Below are 24,420 nucleotides of genomic sequence, written 5' to 3' on the forward strand. Positions count from 1 at the left end.
CAAAAGTAAATGTATTCCTTCATCCCAGTCTTTTCCATTTTCAACATTTTAATGTCATAATCATTGTTTTGGGGGTAGAATGAATTTTTTCTAAAGCCCGTTGTGATTCCGGTTGGTATGCAGACGATGTAATTTGTTTAGCTCCCAGTTCTTAAACTACCTGCTGGAATAATCCAGATGTAAAATTACTTCCGTGTTCAGACTGGATTTCTTTAGGCAAACCAGAAAACGTAAAAAACTTGGGAAGAGCTTCGCCACAGTTTTAGCTTTAATATTTCTGAGAGGTATTGCGTCTGGGAATCTGGATGCAGTACACATAATAGTTAGCGGATACTGATGGCCAGCTTTAGTCTTTGGCAATGGGCCAACACAATCCACCATAAATTTTGAAAAGGGTTCACCGAATGCACGTATAGACCACAGTGGGGCACTGGGGTGACCTGATTAGGTTTACCCACAACTTGACAAGTGTGACAGGTTCTGCAAAAGCTCACAACATCTTTCCTCAGATTAGGCCAGTAGAACTATTTCATAATCCTGTTTACAGTTTTATTCACTCCAAAATGGCCACCTGAGGGCAGAAAGTTAAACTTTCAGCCCTATAAACTTTACGAACTACAACTTGGTGAACAATTGCCCATTCCTCACTCACTGGTATAGCAGGTGGCCTCCACTTCCGCATTAACACACCATCCTTGATATAATACCCTGGTGGCACTTTCTTAATCTCATCATCTGAGAGAGCTGTTTCTTTTAAAGCTTCAATCTCGGGGTCTCGGTTCTGATCTGCTATAAACTCGTCTTCGTCGGCAGACTTTTTAGCCATACTTCACGTTACTGGGCAGGAAGGATAAATGTTAAAATCCATCTGTGGGTTGTCAGTGGTTGGCATAGTTGTTAACTGCACTGCAGGAACAACTTTACCATCTGCCAGGTCATTCCCTAACAACAAACTAACATCTTCCCCCAAATACGTCTTTATGTCATCAGGGATGCACCTTTTCAATTCTTCAATTAAAACCAATTCTTTCAAGCTGTTAAAATCATCAGTCACATTTTTGCATGTGCACCAGTGGTCAAAACACACAAACTTCTCAGAAGCAAATTCCATATAAGTCTGGTTCACAGATTTCCTCAGATTTCTAAACTTTTGCCTGTATGATTCTGGGGCAAATTCATAAGCTTTGAGCACAGCCTGTTTCACTATGTCATAATCAGCTGCTTCATCAAGTTTCAAAGCAGAATAGGCTTGCTGAGCCTTCCCCTCAAATTACACTTTGTAAGAGAATAGGCCGACCCTCTTCTGGCCACTTTAAACTCTGAGCAACCTTCTCAAAATGCTGAAAGTATTTATCAACCTCTGCGTCATCAAATGGAGGGACCAATTTAACTTCCCAACTGGCCTCAAATTTATCACCAGAGACTAACGCTAGACTCTTTTGCTGCAACCTCTATCTTTTCCAGCTCGAACAGCTTCTGTCTTTCTGTTTCCTCCCTCTAATTTTCTGCCTCTTCTCTGTTTTTCTGCTTCTCGAGCCTCAAACTGCCTCTCCCTTTCTGCAGCCTCCAGCTTTAATTTTTCTCACTTGTACTGGAGCTCAAGCTCACTAGGTTTACTTTCAGGAAACACCTCCAACTCCTCCACTTTAAACACACCATCAAATTCATAATGTTCAGCTATTAGGCTCTGCAACTGTGCCCTCCCCATTGTCAATTTCACCTTAGCAAGTTTTAACCTTCTAGCAAAGCTCAACAACTCAATCCTTCTGGCGTCCTCTAATGCCTCAGAGGTTGGTTATTCCAGACATCTATCAGCATCCATTGTTGCTGATTTTCCACACACAAATAAATCAAAAGGGATGAAATTGATAATTAATCAATATGCCCCAAAATCTGTTCATATCCAGGACACAGGCCCCAATTTTGTTACGAATCACAACGTTTTACAAACGAACCAGCAGCAATAGACTATACCTGGAGTCTGTTTTTGATGTTAAAACTATCTTTATTAGAACCTACTAGTAATTTAGAAACTTAAGCAAGATAAAAGTTAACAGTGTTATCTGTATATATGTGTGTAAATAAAACTCCCGAACTATTGAGCTCGGGGGAAACAAGGCTTGGAGTCTTGAGATGGTAAAGTATGAAAGTTCAGTTCAACTACAAAATAGGTGATGAGAGAGATATTTGTAATCCAAGGTAAATGTCAAGAGAAGGCAATTATTTCGAATTCCACAGGTTCCATGGTGGTAAAACGAGAGAGCAGTCACTGTAGATTTTATTTGTTGTCGTTCCAAACCCACATACGATTTATCACCGAAAGTGACTTGTCACAAGGGGATTCGTCTTCAAAAGAATTACCACACCACATCCAGGCAAGGGTTAACAAATCAGTGGTCTTCACAGGATACCCAAAATCAGATCCATTCCTATGGATCAAACGATGTGACAACCGCACATTCGATGTACGGTGAATCGATAAATAACCCACCCTTGTGGGCATAGGTAAGTTCCAAACAGTGACCCTTGGCCACTAGTTCACTTGTTTCAATCCTTCCATTTTGCCTCCTTCATCTCCGTCTGTCTCTGAGTGTCTGTGTCCTTGGTTAAAACTATACAAGCTGTGAGCGATGTAAACAAGCTGCAAGTCAGACTGATTCACCTTCTTAATCTCTCTCTCTTAAAATGACAGTCCATAGCAAATGAAACTTAGGGAATCATAACTATGGCCACTCCCCATTGTGAACTGACTGGTGAGCCAGTAGTTGGGGCGACTGAGTGAATCCCTTCCCATAGACTGAGCAGGTGAATGGCTTCTCCCCAGTGTGAACTCGCTGATGACTCTGTAGGTGGGATAACCGAGTGAATCTCTTCCCACATTCTGAGCAGGTGAACGGCTTCTCCCCAGTGTGAACTCGCTGATGATTCTGTAGGTTGAATGACCGAGTGAATCTCTTTCCACAGACTGAGCAGGTGAATGGCTTCTCCCCAGTGTGAACTTGCTGATGTTTCTGTTGGGTGGATGAATCAGTGAATCCCTTCCCACAGACTGAGCAGGTGAACGGTTTCTCCCCAGTGTGAATTCTTTGATGAATCTGCAGGTGGGCTGACTGAGTGAATCCCTTCCCACATTCTGAGCAGGTGAAGGGCCTCTCCCCAGTGTGAACTCGCTGATGATTCTGTAGGTTAGTTGATTGACTGAATCTCTTCCCACAGACTGAGCAGGTGAACGGCTTCTCCCCAGTGTGAACTCGCTGATGTCTCTGTAGGTGGGATAACCGAGTGAATCTCTTCCCACATTCTGAGCAGGTGAACGGCCTCTCCCCAGTGTGAACTCGCTGGTGTCTCTGTAGTTGGGACGACTCAGTGAATCTCTTCCCACATTCTGAGCAGCTGAATGGCTTCTCCCCAGTGTGAACTCGCTGGTGTTTCTGTAGGCTGGTTGAATCAGCGAAACTCCTCCCACATTCTGAGCAGGTGAATGGCTTCTCCCCAGTGTGAACTCGCTGATGTCTCTGCAAGTGGGCTGACTGAGTGAATCCCTTCCCACATTCTGAGCAGGTGAACAGCTTCTCCCCAGTGTGAACTCGCTGATGTCTCTGTAGGTGGGATGACACAGTGAATCCCTTCCCACATTCTGAGCAGGTGAACGGCTTCTCCGCAGTGTGAACTCGCTGATGACTCTGTAGGTGGGATGACACAGTGAATCCTTTCCCACATTCTGAACAGGTGAACGGCTTCTCCCCAGTGTGAACTCGCTGATGACTCTGTAGGTGGGATGACACAGTGAATCTCTTCCCACATTCTGAGCAAGTGAACGGCTGCTCCCTGGTGTGAATTCGCTGGTGAGCCATTAGGTCAGATGACCGAGTGAATCCTTTCCCAGTTATACAGCAGATGACCAGCCTCTGTCCAGTGTGGTGTGAACTGACTGGTGCCCCCAGGAGGGAAAACTGAGTGAATCCTTTCTCACACACAGAACAGGTGAATGGCCTTGCCTAGCGTGAACTTGCTGATGTACCTTCAGTTGAGATGACCGAGTGAATCCCTCCCCACAGTCTGAGCAGGAAGGATGGTCGATTGAATCCCTTGCTCCACTTCTTGAATATCTAGACAGAGACAATAAAACTGGCGTGTCGTGCTTAAGCTTCCTGGAGACAAATTCCTTCTCGGTTTTAACCTGTAAAAGGATTTACAAAAACTATCAATGGGTTTAGGGCATTTCAGATGAGATTACATGATTTGCCAAGGTTTGATCTGGTATGACACCATTACAGTGAGGTTAAACCCAAGCTGGACAGAGATATATTATCTCCTGACTGGGCAGAGTGCTGGTATGTGCAATGACCATCAATTCTCTGATGCTCTTCCTGTCTCCATTCGAATGGGACATTTCTGCCATCTCCAATTTGTACCCTCGCTCAGTTTGTCTCTCTCCATTGGTATTATTCCCTGTTCCTGCTGAGCTGCATGGGTGCCTGGCCCCACAGTAACTGAAACAGTATCCCATAAATTGTTTTTCTTGACGTGCAACTGGGATGTTCTTTTATGTATTATTAACTTAAAGTGCCACAGTTTTAATGCCAGATAAAAAATTCCTGCTGAGATGAATTGTTGGTCCACACGTCTGATAAAAGGACTTAGAGAGAATGTTTGTATTATTTCACGTTCTTGTCACAGTCATAGAAAATTAAAATACTGAAACAGGCCCTTTAGGCCATCTAGTTTATGCCGAACTATTTAAATTGCCCACTCCCATACCCTTACCATCCAGGTACCTACACAAACCTCTTAAATGTTGAAATCGAGCTCGCATGCGCCACTTGTGTTGGCTGCTCATTCCACACCCAGATGACTGTCTGTGTGAAGAAGTTTCCCCTCATGTTCCCCTTAACGTTTCACCTTTCACCCTTAACCCATGGCCTCTGGTTGTAGTTCCACCCCATCTCAGTGGAGAAAGCCAGCTTGCATTTACACTATCTATGCCGCTCTATCAAAATCAAATCTCCCATCAATCTTCTACATTCCAACAAATAAAGTCCTGATCTGTTCAATCTTTCATTAAAACCCAAGTCCTCCAGACCTGGGAACATCCTCCTGAATTTTCTCTGAACTCTCTGAACCTCTTTTACATCTTTCCTGTAGGCAGGTGACCAAAACTGCACACAATACTCCAAATTAGGCCTCACCAATGTCTTCTGCAAGTGAACATAAAATCCATCTATTGTCAGTACTTTGGTTCATGAAGGCCAATGGGCTAAAATGTTTTTTTCCATCACTATCTAACTGTAATACCACTTTCAGTGAATTAAGGGCTTGTATTCCCAGGACCCTTTCTTCTATAACACTCCTCCGTGCCGGACCAGTCACTGTGAAAGACCTCCCTTGGTAGGTCAGACCAAAGTGCAACACCTCACACGTGTCTCCATTAAATTCCATTTTCCATTTCTCAAACCATTTTCCCAGCTGGTGCAGATCGCACTGCAAGCCATGATAATCTTCCTCACTGTCCACTACACCACCAGTCTTGGTGTCATCCACAAATTTGAAGATCCTGTTAACCACACTATCATCCAGATTACTGATATAGATGACAAACAACAACTGATCCAGCGCTGATCCCTGTGCAACCACTAGTCAGAGGCCTCCAGTCAGAGAGGCAACCACCTGCTACCACACTCTGGCTTCTCCCAAAGACAGTGTCTCATCCGATTTACTATCTCATCTTGAACGCTGAGTGACTGAACCTTCTTGACCAACCTCCCATATGAGACTTTGTCAAGTGCCTTGCTAAAGTCCATGTAGACAACATCCACTGCCTTGCCTTCATCCACTTTCCTGATAACTTCCTCGAGAGACTCTGTAAGATTGGTTAGATATGACCTACCATGCACAAAGCCATGCTGTCTATCTTTAATCAGTCCACATCTATCCAAATACTTATATATCCGGTTCCTGCACATAATAACGTTCCAAGGACTTTCCTACTAGTGATGTCAAGCTCACCAATGTACAATTTCTCAGTTTATTTTTTACAGCCTTTCTTGAACAGCAGAACAACATCGGCTGTCCTCCAATCCTCCAGTACATCACCTGTCACTTACGATTATTTAAATATCTATGCTTGTGCCCTGACAATTTCTGCACTTGTCATCCGCAGGATCCTGGGGAACAACTTATCAGGCCCTGGGGATTGATCCACACTAACTTGCCGAAAGACAGCGAACACCACCACCTCTGTAATCTGTACAGGGTCCATGAAGTTGATGCTGCTTTACCTCACTTCTACAGACTCTGTGTCCATCTCTTAAGTAAATACGGATGCAAAAAAAATCTCCCACATCTATTTTGTCTCCTCATATGGATTACCATTCTGATCTTGCAGAGGATTATTTTTTTTTCCATTGCAATCTTTTCGCTCTTAACATATCTGCAGAATCGCTGAGGATTCTCATTCTCCTTGTCTGCTGGGGCAAATTCATGCCTTCTTTTATTTCTTTCATAAGTGCTCACTTGAATTTCCTGTATTTCATAAGTACCCCATTTGTTCCTATCTGCCTGTACCTGGTATGCACCTCCTTTTTATTGATCTGGGAGAGGAAAGCCAAAGGGGTGATAGAGCTCAATGCTGGGAGGTTGGAGTGGTTGGGGGTGGGGGAGGTTAAACTAAAGTTGTAGGGGGAATGGGAGCCTGAATAACAGAACAGAGAGTGGAGAGGTTGTAGAGACAGATGTTGTTCAGTCCTCAGACAAAGTCAGGAATGAAAAAGTTGAGCATGGTGCAGTGAATATGCTGAGCCCTGTATATTTCAATACAAGGAGCAGCGTAGGAAAGGCGGATGTGTTCAGGGTATGGAACAACACCTGGAATTATGACACTAGGATCTGGCAACTGTGGACTAGGACAGGCTGCTTTATGGCAAAGGTGTGCTTGTTAAATGGGAGGCCTTCAAAGCAAAATTTTGAAAGTACAAAGTGTGTATCTCCTTGTCAGAATAAAAGGTAAAGATTTATTTATTTTATTTCTTATGTGTTCTCTTGCATTTCTTATACTCCATAAGAACCTGCCTGCCTATCCCTGTTATGCAACTCCATTTTGTGCTTCACCAGGGTCCCAATATCTCTTGGAAAAAAAAGGTTCCCTACAGTTTCTAAGAAATGCAAGAGGACACATAAGACATAAATCAGGATGGCTAAAAGAAGGCATGAGGTTGCCATCACAGAAAAGGTGAAGGATAATCCTCAGGGATTCTAGTGACAGATTAAGAGCAAAAGGATTGCAAGGCACAAAGTTGGTCCTCTGGAAGCCCGGAATGGCAATCCACGTGTGGAAACAAAGCAGATGGGGGAGATCTTAAATATTTTTTCATCTCTATTCACTCTGGAGATGGACAAAGGGTCTATGGGAGTGTAGAAAAGCGGCATTAAAATCGTGGACCCTGTACAGTTTAAAGAAGAGAAGTAATTTTGCTGTTCAACATTGAACACCACACATAGAAATCTACAGCCTATTCCTGGCCATTCAGCCTACAATGTTGTACCAACCATGTAGCTTACCCTAGAAACTGTCCAGATTTCCAATAGTGCATAGCCCTCTATTTTTCTAAGCTCCACGGACCTATCTAACAGGCTGTTAAAAGACCCTATTATATCTGCCTTGACCACCGCAACTGGCAGTGGATTTCATGCACGCACCACTCTCTGTATAAAAAAACTTACCACTGACAAACGTTTGTTATCTATTTCCAAGCATCTTAAATCTATGTCCTTTCATGTTAACCATTTCAGCCCAGTGGAAAAAACCTCTGGCTATCCACACATTCAATACCCCTCATCATCTTATACGCCTAAAAAAGGCTTTAAATATAAGCACAGAAATTATACATTGCTTTGAGGATTTGTTAGAAGTATAGAAAATCATGAGGGTATAGATAGGGTAAATGCAAGAAACTTTTTCCACTGAGGTTGGGTGGGATGACAACCAGAGGTCATGGGTAAGTGGGGAAGGTGAATATTTAATGGGAACATTTGGAAAAGCTCTTTACTGAAATGGTCGTGAGAGTCTGAAATGAGATGCCAGCACTGGTGCTGAATATGAGCTCGGTTTCACAATTCAGAGAAGTTTGATAGGTACCTGAATGGTAGAGGTATGAAGGGCGATGGTCCCAGTGCAGGTAGTTGCATTAGACAGCTTAAATGCTTTTTCCAGCATTGACTGCATGGGCCAAATAGCCCATTTCTGTACTGAACTTCTCCATGTTTCTATGACAGAGAAGCTGTCCAAACTTGCTAGGAAGGAAAAGGTAGGAGTGACAATGGAGCAGCAATGGCTGGAGTTTCTGGAGCTGGGAGCTGAGTGACAGATACATCCCAAAGGAGTAGAAGCATTAGAAAGGCAGGAGGACACAACTGTGGTTAAAATGAGAAGCCAAAGCCAACATAAAAGCCAAAGAGAGGGCAAACAAAAGAGCAAAAACTATTCAGAAACTTTTAGAAACCAACAGAAGACAACAAAAAAAAGTCAGATGAGCTCAGTGAGTGCAATTATGATTAGTCATCCTTAATGGGTCTTGGTAGCACCCAACAGTCTGAGACATGTCGAGGAACAAAATATCCGGGGCCTCAATATCTCTTGAAACCCAAGGTTCACTGTACCAGTTACCTTTCAGCTTTTATTTTGGCAGGCACATACAAATTCTACACCCTCAAAATTTCACTTTTGAAGGCCTCCCACTTACAGGTACTCCTTTGCCAGGAAACAACCTGTCCCAAACCACACTTGTCATAATCTTTCTGATACTATCAAAATTGACCTCTCTCCAATTTAGACTCTCAACCCGTGGTCCAGACCTCTCTTTTTCCATATTTACTTTGAATCTCATGGCATTATAATCAGGAATTTCTGTCACCACCCTGGATCATTTCCCAAAAGCTCATTGCACACTTCTACACCGGAAGTTTTATGTACTGATTAAGGCACATTTGACAAACTCTACCCCATTTAGTCCTTCTACAGTATAGGAGGCCCAGTCAGTATATGGAAAGTTAAAATCACTTACTGAATCAGCATTTGTTAATTGGCATGGACTGCGATCTCTCTACAAATTTGTTCCTCTAAATCCCTCAGACTGTTGGGTGCAACAAAGTCCCAATAATGGCTACAATATAATAATTCCCTGTCCTGAGCTCATCGGGCTTTCCTACGATGCTTCTTGCATTGTGATATACACAGCTCAGCACATTCATCGCACCATGCTCAACCATTTGATTGCTGACTCTGTCTGCGGTCTGAACAACATCTGACTGGTATCAAGAAAACAAACTCTCCCTCGTTGTCACACAAAAACAAATGAGCTGATTGTGGACGACAGGAGGAATGGAGACAGGATAACCCCTATTGACATCAATGGATCTGCGGTTAAGAAGATGAACAGCTTTAAGTTCCTCGGCATAAACGTCACCAAACATCTCACATGGTCTGTATGTACCGGCTGTGTTGTGAAAAGAGCATAGCAGCACCTCTTTCACCTCAGATGTCTCTTTAACCTAAGGACTTTCTAGAGGAACACAATTGAGAGCATCCTGACTGGCTGCATCACTGCCTGGTATGGGAAGTGTCCTTCCCTTAATTGCAGGAAACGGCAGAGAGTGGTGCAGACAGCCCAGCGCATCTGTAGATGTGAAATCCTCACACTATTCAGGACATTTACACAGACAGGTGTGTAAAAAGAGCCCAAAGGATATTAGGGAACCAATTCACCACAACCACAAACTGTTCCTGCTGCTACCATCCAGGAAACGGTACCACAGCAAAAGGACCAACAGCTCCTGGGACATCATCTTCCACCAGGCCATCAGACTGATTAATTCATGCAGATACAATTGCATTTCTATGTTATATTGACTGTCCTATGTACAAACTATCTATTATAAATTACACATTGCACATTTAGAAGGAGATGTAATGTAAAGTTTTCTACCCCTCATGTTTATGAAGTATTTATGTAATAAAGTCAATTCAATTCCATTCACCCTCTTCACTATCTGTTCTGTCATTGTGGCTCTCATTCCCTCTACAACTTATTTTAACCATATCACCCCCACCACCACGCTACATCTAGCAAGCCTAAGATATTGGTCGCCTTTTGTTCTGTCCGGCTAACTAACGAATCCCCTATCACCCCTTTGATTTTCCTCTGCCAGGTAATTCCCCCGACAACGCTTTCTAAAGTGGTCTACCTGTTGTTGTGGGGGATGGCCACAAGATTATTCAATGATGGCCATTTAACCTCATTCCCCTTCCTGACTCTCACCCAGTTTCCTGTGCCCTGCACCTTGGGTGTAACTCACCTCACTTCATGTCACATCCATCACCCCCTCCAACTGCCGGATGATCCGGAATTCATCTACTTCAAGTTCCAACACCTTAAAGTGCCGGGTTACAAGCTGCAGCTGGATGCACATCTTCTAGGTGAGGGTATTGGGGACACTGGAGGTCTCCCCTCCTTCCCTCCAATATCTCCTCTAATTTGTAATAACCAGTGTGCACATACATCTTGTACTGTGAATTTTGTAGCCAGTGACAACATGTGCACAGTGAATTTTATACAGAGAGGTATTCATCTTAACAGCTAGCAAATCACTGTCGATAGGAACTTTGATCTCCTCTGGCTTCAATCCAGTTCACCTGCACTCTCACACAACCTATGTAGCAGGCCTGTAACCGGTAATGAAGGATTTTCTCACCAAAGCTTTTGCATATTGTCCATATGTGGTTTGCTTGCTAAATTATGTTTAAAAAGTCAGATTTCCAAATATCACTCCACTTCTTCCCACTTGCAAATTCTCCAGCAACTTTTGCATCACTACAATGCACACAGGTATCACCAGTTTCTGTATTCTACATAAATATTTCCCCTGAAGTCTCCCCCAAGTGACTGACAGTGATGGTAATGGCAATGAATATGAAGGGAAGGGCAGTAGTCTGTCTCATTGGAGTCTGGCACATTTGTGATGTGAAAGCTACTTGTTGCCCAGGACAAAGGTGTTTGATATTATTATGTACCCGGAGAGAATGGGACAAAACATATTCTCACCGGTAGAAAAGTCCAGAACAAGAACACACACAAAATGCTGGAGGAACTCAGCAGGCCAGGCAGCATCTATGGAAACGTGTACTAAAGCTGAGTTCATCCAGCAATTTGTGTTGCTTGGATTTCCAGCATCTGCAGATTTTCTCTTGTTAGTGATTGGAGGAAGAACAAAGGTGATTTTCTCAACTGGTGATGTAAAAGATTTTGTTCCCTTTCTCCCAGTTCCAAATCATTGCGTTTAGATAGCTGGAGCTCAGCTCTGTCTGAGAGATCCATCGGTTCCCATTCCCTCATCAGCCGGAAGCTCCCCAGGGCCCGTGGGGCTGAGAGAGAGGGGAGAGAGCAGGACTGTCCCGGGATTGCGATCACGGTGTCCGGATTTCACAGGAATCGTCCCTCAGTCGCTGTTTAAGATAAAAACATAGAGAATCGCTCTTACCTGCACCCGGTATTTGCAAGGCCTTCTGTGTACTGTGCGCATGGGTAATACTTGGGGACGTCAGCAACCCTGACGCTTACGCATTTGTTCAGTGCTTCAGCGCAAGCGAAATTTTAAATGCACTGCCTTATGGGTAATCACACTGCCATTAAAGATTTCTGCAGGCACTGGTTCAATATACATACCTCATTTTTTTCGTGTGTGTATAGAAAAATCTGCATGTGTTTTAACGCAGAAAGCGGCTCCCATAAGCAATATACTCAATATCAACGTGTATCCAATGCCAAAGTAAAATGCAGATATAAAACACAGGAGATTCTGCAGTTGCTGGAAATACAGAGACGCACACACACAAAACGCTGGAGTAACTCTGCAATTCAGAGAGCAACTAAGCAGCGGAGTACACAGTCTAGGCATGCTGAAGAGGCTCTGCCTAAACGTTTTCTATTTATTCATCTCCAAAATTTCTGCCTGATCTGTTGATTTCCACCAGTGTTTTTCAGAAATTAATCACATTTTTTTCGGTCAACCAGTTTCCAAATGTTTCTGATCTTTGTTTTGTAGCCACATCCTGCTGGTCTGATTCCTCCTCCTCCTGGTAAACTCTAGACCCCATCTCTCTCTGGAGCCACAAAGCCCTGACTCAGTCTGGCAACTCTTTGGTTTCTGACTCTGCACCATCGAAGATTCACTCGCTAGTCTGCTGTCAGACTTTAGAGGGGCATTGTGTTACGAGACCGCAGGTTCGTTTACTCTGAATGTTGCTTTAAGTGCCTGAGTGAGGCGAGATAGTGACGTCAGACACAAGCGACTGCAGCCTGCTTCAGACTTGAGAGAGAGAGAGAGAGTGAGGGAGAGCGGGAAAGAGAGGGAGAGAGAGAGTGAGAGACTACAGCTTGTCACTGCTATGCTCAGAAGATTGGGTTGATCATCGGCACGCAGTGCACAAAGGATGTGTGACTGTCACTTCGTATCATCCATATGTGTGGATTTGCTGGAGTGTCCTGTGGTATCACTTTTGTTGGCCCTTACCTGGAATCGGGGTGTTCTGTGGTAACCACTTGAAGACGATATTCGTGTCACTGTCACCTGGTGATATTTCTAAGTGGATTTCGGAACTAATCGACGGATAAGATCTTCGGCGACTGTTATTTCGTTTACCCAGCGAGGAATGTGTGTGGAATTCTTCCTAATTGCCTTCTCTCTACATGTTGGTGTGGATTTACAAATCTCTCCTCTCACTCAATTATTCCGTGGATTACTGAACCTTTCTACTTTACCATCTTAAGACTTTAAGCATTGTTTCCCAAGCTTGATAGTTTGGGAGCTATATATACGCACAACACAGTTAACTTCTGTTTATTTCGTTTGATCTTTTATAGTTGGAGCAGATACTAATGAAGATAGTGGTTTAACATCAAAACCAGACTCCGTTAGTGATCTGTTGCTGCTGGTACGTAACAATTACAACAGCCCAGCTGTCTGAGGCACAGTCCTTTTAAATTGGTGAAAATGACCTAAAACGTTGAAAAGAGCGGGGAAGAAGGAGTTTAACCAACTTCGTCCGGAGCCCTGAAGAACGTCACAACCACAGTGAGCTCATCGTCTTATTCAGCCCGGAGAAAATCATGCAGGGAATTCATGCAGGTGTATAAGATGATGAACTGCAGAATCTGACAGTAACAGTCCCTCATTAACCTGCAGCTGCCTTCAGTCAACCGTGATGGTGAAACATTTAACACGGAGCTGATTTGAACTTCCTCCCTGATGTGAAGTTCTGGTGTTGCAGCAGCTGGGATGATTGAGTAAAACTCTTTGCTCACTCCGGACAGAAATGTGGCCTCTATTTATTGTGAACTCACTGGAGCATCACAAGGTGGGTTAACTGAATGAGTCTCTTCGCACACACGGAGCAGGTGAACGGCCGCTTCCCAGTGCGAAGCCGTTGGTGTATCTGCGATGGCCGACTGAATCCCTTCCAAAATGAGAGCCAGTGAATGACGTCACCGTACTATGACGTCATGGCGATGTATACAATCAGATCACGAACATGGACACGTGTTCGGGCTCTCCATGTAGCGAGTGGGGCGCTGTCTTCTCCAGCATCTCCGCCTCCACATTCAAGGTTCGCCGGCATTCAAGCGCTGGTGAACTGACAGATACAGCGGAACTAACGTGCTGTTGTGTTTGTGATTCCCATACACAGATCCTTTGACTTTTCTACACTGCTGAATTTTACAAAACACTTCAGTGGGTAAAGGACAATATGTCAGCTGAGATAATTTTAATCTCCATGGTGCCTTCTGATAAAAACACAGTCACAACTCAAAAACATTTGGGGGGACAAGACTTCATCTTCTAAGTGGCCACAGTTCCGGAATCAGGCACAATATCAAACTCTCCGCTTCCCTCTCTGTATCAAAATGGATCATTTCACCCCTTCATCAGTCTGTGACTTGGCTCAGTTTGTCTGTCTCCTTCGCATTCTGAGCATGCGCCACACGCCTACTGAGATCACATTTTATTTACGCGGCTGCGACTAGAGACTTGCCGATTATTATGCCCCTCCTGGCATTTGACGGTGTTAAACTCAGCGTCAGCAATGGTATTGACCCTCAGGAGTAGTTGATTAGGCTTTTTCGTTGATGATCGATAAACTGCCGGTAGTGTGTGTCTGGATGAGTGGGTCGTTTTCAGACTGGAAGGAGGTAGCGTTTGGAGTACCCCAGAGATCAGTCCCTGACCACAGTTGTTCACAGTTTAATATCCTGGTGGAGGCAGCGAGATGTGAGATGTCCCAGTCTGCTGGTGACACAGAAAGAGTGGAGTTGGGGGAGGGGAGGCTATTCACATGCAATTTCGTAGCTTTACAATCAGTACATAGTGCACTGTGGGGCTGCAGTGGCGGGTTCCAATCAGCTAATTAATCAATGTTGACTACACTACTTTGATCGGCCGAATCCCAAACAATAACGAGGCAGCTTACAGCGAAGAAGTCATCACCCCGACACAGTGGTGTCAAGAAAACAACCTCTCCCTCATTGCGACAAAAACAAAGGAGCTGGTTGTGGATTATAGGAGGAATGGAGACAGGGAGCAAATTCAACATTTCCAAGTCTGTTATTGATACAAAATGTACATTTTAATATTGATCATGACACAATGTATTTTAAATATTGTTAATGACATAAAACATATTTTTATAGATTGTTACTGACAGAACATCGTATAACTTGTGCTCCGTGTGTTATCTGAATGTACTTGCCTGTGATGCTGCCACAAATCAGTGTTTCTCTGTCCCTGTACCTTCCCGTACTTGTGCACTTGGCAATAAATTGAACAGGACCTGAGAAATCTCACTGAGATTTGATTAGTGATGATCATCTTGGCAGCTCGGTAGGTCGAATGTATGAGACAGTACACTGTTAAATGCAAAACCCTGAACAGTGTCGATGATCAGAGGGATCTTAGACTCCCAGTTCATCGCTCCCTTAAAGAGACTGCACAGATTGATCGGGTGGTTAAGAAGGCAAATGGCGTGGTTGTCTTTATTAGTTGAAGCATTGAGTTCAAAAGTCGGGAAGTTGTGTTGCAGCTGTTCCGAGTCTGCGGTCGTACTGTGACTGTTTCTTTAAGAGCGCCGGCGTGAGGAGGCGGGACTATGACGTCAGTCACAGGCTGACAGCGCTGACTGTGGATTAACCATAAGAGAGAGAGAGCGATCTGCAGTCAGGCAGTCGGCCAGTCTAAAGAGCGAGACAGACTGGAAAAGCTGATCGCTTCAGTTAGTCACAGCTGAGGCTTGGAACTCTCCTATGCCCACAAGAGTGCGTTGATCATCGGTACACGGATCCACAACAAATGTGTGTGGCTGTCACTTCGTATAATCCATAGGAGTGGACTTTGGAATATCTTGTGTTAACCCTTGCCTGGGTATGTTGTGTGGTAACCCCTGGAAGACTGTATTCCTGTGACAGGTCACTTTCGCTCAGAACTCGTATGTGGACGGATTCAACGTCGTCAGCGGTTATTTTGAAGTAACGGCCCTTTCTCTACGTTTCACCCTGGATCACAAATATCTCTCTCGATTCATTTATTCCGTGGATTACTGAACTTTCCTGCTTTACCATCTCAAGACTCTAAGCTTTTTTTCCCTCAGGCTCAATAGTCTGGGAATTATATTTACAGATATATATACATAACACTGTTAACTTTCCATTTTTTTTAAAGTTACTACATCATAAGTAGATTCCAATAAAGAGAGTGGTTTTAACATCAAAATCAGACTCCACTGTGAACTATTTTGCTGCTGTTTCGTTTCTAAAACGCTACAGTTCGTAACACAGTTTTATAAAACTAGTTAGACCACATCTGAAGTGTTTCATGCAGTTCTGGTCGCCCCCATTCTCGGAAGGATGTCGGGGCTTTGGAGAGGGCGCCGAAGAGGTTTACTAGGATACTGACTGGATTAGAGGGCATGAGTTATAACGAGAGGCTGGACAAAGTTGTGTTGTTTTCTCTAGAGCGGCGCAGGCTGGTTTGAGACTGGATGGATGTTTATTAGATTACGAGATGATTAGACAGAGTGGACAGACGATATATTTTTCCTGGGGGTTGAAGTGTCTAATACATTTGAGGTGAGAGGAGATGTGAGCGCAAGTTTGCTTATTTCCACAGTGTAGTGGGTAGCTGGACATCTGTCTGGGGGTGGGAGACCAATCCGGTCACGTGATCCCGTTTCCTGTTCAAGTTTTTCTGCACATCTGCAGCATCTGCGGGTCACTGCTCTATGTGTCCGTGTAGCTTCATCTTTCCCCGTTCAGACAAGGCAGTGAGATCCGGATCTGTCACGTCCTCTCGTTGTGGTGGCCAATATGTTTCTTTTCTGCAATATTTTCAGCATGTTTCATTCCACTGTTTTTATCTGCTGATGTGCAGCCAATGTTTCTGGGTGTCTGACCCATTGATGTGAGAATTTAGCCTTTTCTATTTCTCTGAGCTTCTCATAAATGTGTGCAGTTCAGTTAAGCTTCACTCCACTACTTCCAAAGCAACAACCCAGTCAGTCAAATAGTCGACACAATTAAAATAGTTTATTACATTTAAAAAAAAAATATTTTTGTATTATTTATATAATTTAACTACTTAAAATGTATATTCTTATTTTAAGTCACAATGGTTAAAATCTATGGTTATCAATTAGGTTCTACTGCTGCCACAGAGACAACGAATTTCATGACATATGCCGGTGCTATTAAACCTGATTCTGATATTGATATGGGAGACCCACCACCGGTCACCTGATCCCAGTTACCGTAGATCGTAATGTGAGATTGAAGCATTTTCCATTTATTTGTATTCCACAGAAATGACAACAGTTAAGTTTCCTTCTGAGGTTCCAGAGCAGAAGCTCAAACTGTCTAATATTTCCACACAATACAAATGGGGAATTTGTTTATTCTCATCATGTACTGAGCTACCGTGAAAATCTTGCCTGACGTACCATCCACACAGATAGATACATTACAACAGTACATTGAGCTGATATACGACAAAACAATAACTGTAACAAAGCATTATGGCTGCAGAGAAAGTGCAGTACAGATAGACATATGGTGCAGGGTCACGTCGAGTTACATTGTGAGTTTGAGTCCATTTTATCATTCATTTGGCTTATAACTGCAGACAGGAAACCATCCTTCACCCTGGTGTTACGCGCTTCAAGGCTTTTGTATCTCTCTGCCAATGTGGGAGCAGGTTTGCAGCATGAATGTCCAGGTTATGAGGATCTTTGTGTACATGCCTTGCTTTTCCGAGGGAGGGGAAGTGTAGGAAGAGTCCATGGAGCGGAGGCTTGTTTCTCTGATGTTATCTGTTCTCCATAGTTCTCTGCAGTTCCTTTCAGTCATGGGCAGAGCAGTAGCCATACGAAGGCGTGAGGTATCGACAAGAAGCTCAGAGACATCGGCCTTCACCCTGCTTTGTGTAGCTGGATTCTGGACTTCCTGTCAGATCGCTGGCAGGTGGTAAGAGTGGGCTCCATCTCCTCTCTCTCTCTGACCCTCAGGGACACATAACCCACAGGGTTCTCTCTTTGTCCCCCTCCTTTACTCTATGTGCACCCATGACACTGTGTTGCCACCCACAGCTCCAATCTGCTAATGAAATTTGCTGACAACACTACATTGATTGGCCTAATCTCAAATAATAACTTTCAATCGATCAAATGCCTCCTGACAAGGCTCGGTCCAAACAAACTTTTTACCCTTCTTCAGGAGATTGCCTGACGAAGGGTCTCGGCCTGAAACGTTGACAGTGCTTCTCCTTATAGATGCTGCCTGGCCTGCTGTGTTCTACCAGCATTTTGTGTGCGTTTGAATTTCCAACATCTGCAGATTTCCTCGTGGAGACTACACCAGGAGTCTGTTTTTGATGTTAAAACTATCTTTATTAGAATCTACTTATAATATAGTAACTTAAGCAAGATAAACAAAAGTTAACAGTGTTATGTGTATATATGTGTGTAAATATAAATCCAAAACTATTGAGCTCGGGGGAAACAACGTCTGGAGTCTTGAGATGGTAAATTATGAAAGTTCAGTTCAACCACAGAATAGGTGATGAGAGAGATATTTGTAATCCAGGGTAAATGTCAAGGGAAGGCAAATATGTCGAATTCCACATGTTCCATGGTGGTAAAACGAGAGAATAGTCACTGTAGATTTTATCTGTCATCCTTCCAAATCCACATACTAATTATCACCCAAAGTGACTTGTCATAAGGCGTATTGTCTTCAAATGAATTACCACACCACACCCAGGCAAGGGTTAACACATCAGTGGTCTTCATAGGATACCTCAAATCAGATCCACTCCTATCGATTAAACGAGGTGACAACCACACATTCGATGTACGCTGAATCGATAATTAACCCACACTTGTGGGCATAGGAAAATTCCAAACAGTGACCCTTGGCACCTATTTCCCTTGTTTCGATCCTTCCATTTTTCCTCATTCATCTCCGTCTGACTCTGAGTGTCTGTGTCCTCAGTTAAAACTAAACAAGCTGGGAGTGATGTAAACAAGCTGCAAGTCAGACTGATTCACCTTCTTAATCTCTCTCTCTCTCTTAAAATGACAGTCCACAGCAAACAAAACCTAGGGATTCATAACAGCTGACTGGTGTGCCAGTAGTTGGGATGACTGAGTGAATCCTTTCCCACATTCTCAGCAGGTAAATGGCTCCTCTCCAGTGTGAACTCGCTGATGTCTCTGTAGTGTGGAAGACCGAGTGAATCTCTTCCCACATTCTGAGCAGGTGAATGGCCTCTCTCCAGTGTGAACTCGCTGGTGTTGCAGAAGGTGGGATGACAGAGTGAACCATTTCCCACATTCTGTGCAATTGAACAACTTCTCACCGGAGTGAACACGCTCATGTCTCAGTAGGGTGGAAGATTGAGTAAATCCCTTCCCACATTCTGAGCAGGTGAATGGCCTCTCTCCATTGTGAACTCGCTGATGTCTCTGTAGTTGGGATGACTGAGTAAATCTCTTCCCACATTCTGAACAGGTGAATGGCTTCTCCCCAGTGTGAACTCGCTGGTGTCTCTGTAGGGTGGATGGATCAATGAATCCGTTCCCACAGACTGTGCAGGTGAACGGCCTCTCCCCATTGTGAATTCGCTGATGGCTCTGTAGTTGGGATGACTGAGTAAATCTCTTCCCACATTCTGAACAGGTGAATGGCTTCTCCCCAGTGTGAACTCGCTGGTGTTTCTGTAGGGTGGATGGATCAGTGAATCTCTTCCCACAGAATAAGCAGGTGAACGGCTTCTCCCCAGTGTGAACGCGCTCATGACTCAGTAGTTGGCATGACTCAGTGAATCTCTTCCCACATTCTGAGCAGATGAAAGGCTTCTCCCCAGTGTGAGCTCGCTGGTGTCTCTGTAGGGTGGATGAATGAGCGAATCTCTCCCCACAGACTGAGCAGGTGAACGGCCTCTCCCCAGTGTGAATTCGCTGATGACTCTGTAGTTGGGATGACTGAGTAAATCTCTTCCCACATTCTGAACAGGTGAACGGCTTCTCCCCAGTGTGAACTCGCTGATGACTCTGTAGTTGGGATGACTCAGTGAATCCCTTCCCACAGACTGAGCAGGTGAATGGCTTCTCCCCAGTGTGAACTCGCTGATGACTCTGTAGGTGGGATGACTGAGTGAATCCTTTCCCACATTCTGAGCAGATGAACGGCTTCTCCCCAGTGTGAACTCGCTGATGTCTCTGTAGGGTGGATAACCGAGTGAATCCCTTCCCACAGTCTGAGCAGATGAATGGCCTCTCCCCAGTGTGAACTCGCAGATGACACTGTACTTGGGATAACTGAGTAAATCCCTTCCCACATTCTGAACAGGTGAACGGCTTCTCCCCAGTGTGAACTCGCTGATGACTCTGTAGGGTGGATGAATCAGTAAATCCTTTCCCACATTCTGAGCAGGTGAACGGCTTTTCCCCAGTGTGAACTCGCTGATGTCTCAGTAGTTGGGATGACTGAGTGAATCCTTTCCCACATTCTGAGCAGGTGAACGGCTTCTCCCCAGTGTGAAGTCGCTGATGTCTCAGTAGGCTGGATAAGTCACTGAATCCTTTCCCACATTCTGAGCAGGTGAACGGCTTCTCCCCAGTGTGAACTCGCTGATGTACCAGTAGGTTGGATGACTGAGTGAATCCCTTCCCACAGACTGAGCAGGTGAACGGCCTCTCCCCAGTGTGAACTCGCTGGTGATTCTGTAGTTGGGATAAATGAGTGAATCTCTTCCCACAGACTGAACAGGTGAATGGCTTCTCCCCAGTGTGAACTTGCTGGTGACTCTGTAGTTGGGATAAATGAGTGAATCCCTTCCCACAGACTGAACAGGTGAATGGCTTCTCCCCAGTGTGAACTCGCTGGTGAGCCATTAGGTCAAATGACTGAGTGAATCCTTTCTCAGAAATTAAACAGATGACCAGCCTCTGCCCGGTGTGATGTGAACTGACTGGTGTGTCCACAGGTGGGAAGACCGACTGAACCCCTTCTCACACACAGAACAGATGAATGGCCTTGCCCAGTGTGAACTTGCTGATGTACCTTCAATTGTGATAACCGAGTGAATCCATTCCCACTGTCTGAGCAGGTGAACAGCCTTTCTCCTGTGTAAAATGACAGGCTTGCTATTTGGTCAAATGACCAATTAAATCCCTCTCCACAGTCTGAGTAGGAAGGATGGTCGATTGAATCTCTTGCTCCGCTTCTTAAATATCCAGACAGAGACAGCAAAACTGGTGTGCCGTGTTTGAGATTCCCGGCGACAAAATCCTTCTCATTTTTATCCTGTGAAAAGATTTACAAAATCCATCAATGGGTGTAGGACAACATTTCAGATGAGATTACTTGAGTTGCCAAGGTTTGATCTGGTATCACACTGTTACAGTGAGGTTCAACGAAAGTTGGACAGAGAAAACATCTCCTGACTGGGCAGAGTGCTGGTATCTGGAATGACCAACAATTCTCTGATGCTCTTCCTGTCTCTATAAGAATGGGGCATTTCTGCCGTCTCCAATCTGTGACCTGGCTCAGTTTGACTCTCTCCATTGGTATTATTCCCTGTTCCTGCTGAGCTGCAAGGGTGCCTGGCCCCATAGTAACTGAAACAGTCTCACGCAAATTGTCTTTGTGGATGTGCATCTGGGATTTTCTTTTATGTATTATTAACGGAAAGTGCTACAGTTTTAACACCATATTAAAAAATTCCTGCTGAGATGAATGGTTGGTCCGCACAGCTGCTAAAAGGGGTTAGAGTGAATTTTTGTAATATTTCAGGTTCTTGTAGAAAAGTACAACACAGAAACAGGTCCTTTGGGTCATCTAGTCTTGTGCTGAACTATTTAAACTGCCACTCCCACACCCCTACCATCCAGGTACCTACACGAGCCTCTTAAATGTTGAAATCGAACTCGCATGCACCAATCGGGATGGCTGCTCATTCCAAACCTAGATGACCATCTGTGTGAAGAAGTTTCCCCTCATGTTCCCCTTAACATTTCACCTTTCACCCTTAACCCCTAGCCACTGGTTGAAGTCCCACCCCCATCTCAGTGGAGAAAGCCAGCTTGCATTTACACTATCTATGCCCCTCTACCACAATCAAATCTCACCTCAATCTTCTACATTCCAATTAATAAAGTCCTGACCTGTTCAATCTTTCCTTATAACCCAAGTCCTCCAAACTTGGCAACATCCTTGTGAATTTTCTCTGAAATCTCTGAATCTCTTTTAAATCATTCCTGTAGGTAGGTGACCAAAACATCACACAATACTCCAAATTAGGCCTCTTTTACAAGTCAACATAATATCCATCTATTGTCAGTATTTGGTTCATGAAAGCCAATGGGCTAAAATCTTTTTTTCCTTCACTATCTAACTGTGATACCACTTTCAGTGAATTAAGGACTTGTATTCCCAGGTCCCTTTCTTCTAAAACACTCCTCCGTGCCCGACCAGTCACTGTGAAAGACCTCCCTTGGTAGGTCATACCAAAGTGCAACAACTCACACTTGTCTGCATTAAATTCCAATTTCCATTTCTCAAACCATTTTTCCCAGGGGGTCCAGATTGCACTGCAAGCCATGATAGTCTTCCTCGCTGTCCACTACACCACCAGTCTTGGTGGTCATGAATCTGCTAATCCAGTTAACCACACTATCATCCAGATTACTGATACAGATGACAAACCACAACAGATCCAGCACTGATCCCCGTGGCACACCACTAGACACAGGCCTCCAGTCAGAGAGGCAACCATCTGCTACCACACTCTGGCTTCTCCCAAAGACAGTGTCTCATCCAATTTACTGTCTCATCTTGAATGCTGAGTGACCGAACCTTCTTGACCAACCTCCCATGTGAGACTTTGTCAAGTGCCTTGCTAACGTCCATGTAGACAACATCCTCTGCCTTGCCTTCATCCACTTCCCTGATAACTTCCTCGAGAGACTCTATAAGATTGGTTAGACATGACCTACCATGCACAAAGCCATGCTGCCTATACTTAATCAGTCCACATCTATCCAAATACTTATATTTCCGGTTCCTGCACATACATTCCAGTAACTTTCCCATTATTCACTACGAGTCACCACTCCGTGAGTTTGGAGATTTCCCTTGAATGTCATAGAATCATAGAAATCTATAGCACATTACAGACCCTTTGGCCCACAGTGCTGTGCCGACTATGTAACTTACTCTAGAAACTGCCTGGAGTTTCCCTAGCGCATAGCCCTCTATTTTTCTGAGCTCCATGTAACTATCTAAGAGAGCGTTAAAAGTCCCTGTTGTATCCGCCTCGACAACCGCTGCTGGCAGTGCATTCGACACATCCAACACTCTCTGTGTAAAAAACCTACCCCTGACATCCCCTCGGCATATATTTCCAAGCACCTTAAAACTATGCCCCCTCCTGTTAGACATTCTAACGCTGGGAAAAAATCCTCTGGCTATCCACACACTCAATGCCCCTCATCATCTTATACACCTAAAAAGGGCTCTAAACATAAACAAGGAAATTATACCTTGCTTTGAGGATTTGTTAGAAGTAAACAAAATTCTAAGGGTATAGATAGGGTAAATGCAAGCAGCTTTTTCCACTGAGGTTGGGTGGGACGACAACCAGAGGTCATGGGTAAGCAGGGAAGGTAAAAATTTAATGGGAACATTTGGAAAAGTTCTTTGCTGAAATGGTCGTGAGAGTGTAGAATGAGATGTCAGCACTAGTGGTGAATATGAGCTCGATTTCACCATTAAGAGAAGTTTGACAGGTACCTGGATGGTACGGGTATGGAGGGTGATGATCCCGGTGCAGGTAGTTGCATTAGAGAGCTTAAATGTTTTTGTGGCATTGACTAGATGGGCCAAATAGCCTGTTTGTCCACTGAACTTCTCCATGTTTCTGTGACAGAGAAGCTGGCCAAACGTGTTTGGAAGGGAAAAGGTAGGAGTGACAACGGAGCAGCAATGGCTGGAGTTTCTGAGAGCAATTCGAGAGCTGAGTGATCGATACATCCCAAAGACATGGAAGCATTGGAAAGGCAGCAGGGCACAACCGTGGGTTAAATGAGAATCCAAAACCAACATAAAAACAGAGGAGAGGGCAAACAAAAGAGCAAAAGACCATTAGGAAGCTTTTAGAATCCAACAGAAGACAACTAAAGGAAAGTCAGATGAGTTCGGGAGTGGAATTATGAAATGGTTGTCATTAATGAGTTTTGGTTGCACCCAACAGTCCCAGGGCCTCAATATCTCTTGAAAACCAAGATTCCCTGCACTAGTTACCATTCAACTTTTATTTTGTCAGACACATACAAACTCTACACCCTTAAAATTTCACTTCTGAAGAACTCCCACTTACCAAGTACTCCTTTGTGAAAGAAAATCCTGTCCCAATTAACGCTTGTCAAATCCTTGCAAATACCATAAAAATTGGCCTTTCTCCAATTTAGAATCTCAAGAGAGGTCCAGGCCTCTGTTTTTCTGTATTTACTTGGAATCTCATGATCAGTAGATACAAAGTGTTCCCATACACTAATTTCTGTCACTAGCCCTAGATCACTTCCCATTAGCTTATTGCACACTTCTACATTGGGAATTTTACGTACTGATTAAGGTAGATTTGATAAGCTCTACCCCATCTAGTCCTTTTACAGCCTAGGATTCCAGTCAATAAATGGAAAGTTAAAATCACTCACTTTATCAACCTTTGTTTCTTGGCATAGTCCGCAATCTCCCTACAGATTTGTTCCTTGAAATCCCTCAGACTGTTGGGCTAAGGACAAGTAATGGCTACAATATCATAACT

At 44.1% G+C, this 24,420-nt stretch overlaps 2 protein-coding genes across 4 annotated transcripts; both read right to left on the bottom strand.

The window, feature by feature from the left end:
* Positions 1 to 2,723: 2,723 nt before the first annotated feature.
* On the bottom strand, positions 2,724 to 10,464 carry LOC140723484 (uncharacterized). Its single transcript, XM_073038053.1, has 2 exons — positions 10,375 to 10,464; positions 2,724 to 3,968 (listed from the first exon to the last, which is right to left on the bottom strand). The coding sequence occupies exons 1-2, from the start codon at positions 10,462 to 10,464 to the stop codon at positions 2,724 to 2,726; spliced, it is 1,335 nt and encodes a 444-aa protein (XP_072894154.1).
* Positions 10,465 to 18,179: 7,715 nt separating this feature from the next.
* On the bottom strand, positions 18,180 to 20,897 carry LOC140723464 (uncharacterized). Of its 3 annotated transcripts, none has more exons than XM_073038041.1 (2): positions 19,449 to 20,897; positions 18,180 to 18,860 (listed from the first exon to the last, which is right to left on the bottom strand). In XM_073038041.1, exons 1-2 carry the CDS (start codon positions 20,486 to 20,488, stop codon positions 18,761 to 18,763), a joined length of 1,140 nt encoding a protein of 379 aa, XP_072894142.1. In that variant the 5' UTR covers positions 20,489 to 20,897; the 3' UTR covers positions 18,180 to 18,760. The 3 variants fall into 3 exon arrangements, with proteins under 3 accessions (XP_072894142.1, XP_072894140.1, XP_072894139.1); XM_073038039.1 differs by having other exon boundaries at positions 18,180 to 18,885; positions 18,970 to 20,897; XM_073038038.1 differs by having other exon boundaries at positions 18,945 to 20,897.
* Positions 20,898 to 24,420: the final 3,523 nt, after the last annotated feature.

The sequence above is a fragment of the Hemitrygon akajei genome, unplaced genomic scaffold (assembly GCF_048418815.1).
Source record: "Hemitrygon akajei unplaced genomic scaffold, sHemAka1.3 Scf000115, whole genome shotgun sequence".
Classification (NCBI taxonomy): domain Eukaryota; kingdom Metazoa; phylum Chordata; class Chondrichthyes; order Myliobatiformes; family Dasyatidae; genus Hemitrygon; species Hemitrygon akajei.

Bases quoted from the DNA above. Each gene is read 5' to 3' on its own strand.
- LOC140723484 (XM_073038053.1), bottom strand. From the start codon at position 10,464: ATGTGCATCCAGCTGCAGCTTGTAACCCGGCACTTTAAGGTGTTGGAA. The intron at 3,969-10,374 runs GTGATGGATGTG...TCTGTGTGTGAG, and splicing joins TCATCCGGCAGTTGGAGGGG to AAAGGATTCACTCAGTTTTC.
- LOC140723464 (XM_073038039.1), bottom strand. From the start codon at position 20,488: ATGGCTCACCAGCGAGTTCACACTGGGGAGAAGCCATTCACCTGTTCA. The intron at 18,886-18,969 runs ATGAGCGTGTTC...ACCTTCTGCAAC, and splicing joins ATCTTCCACCCTACTGAGAC to ACCAGCGAGTTCACACTGGA.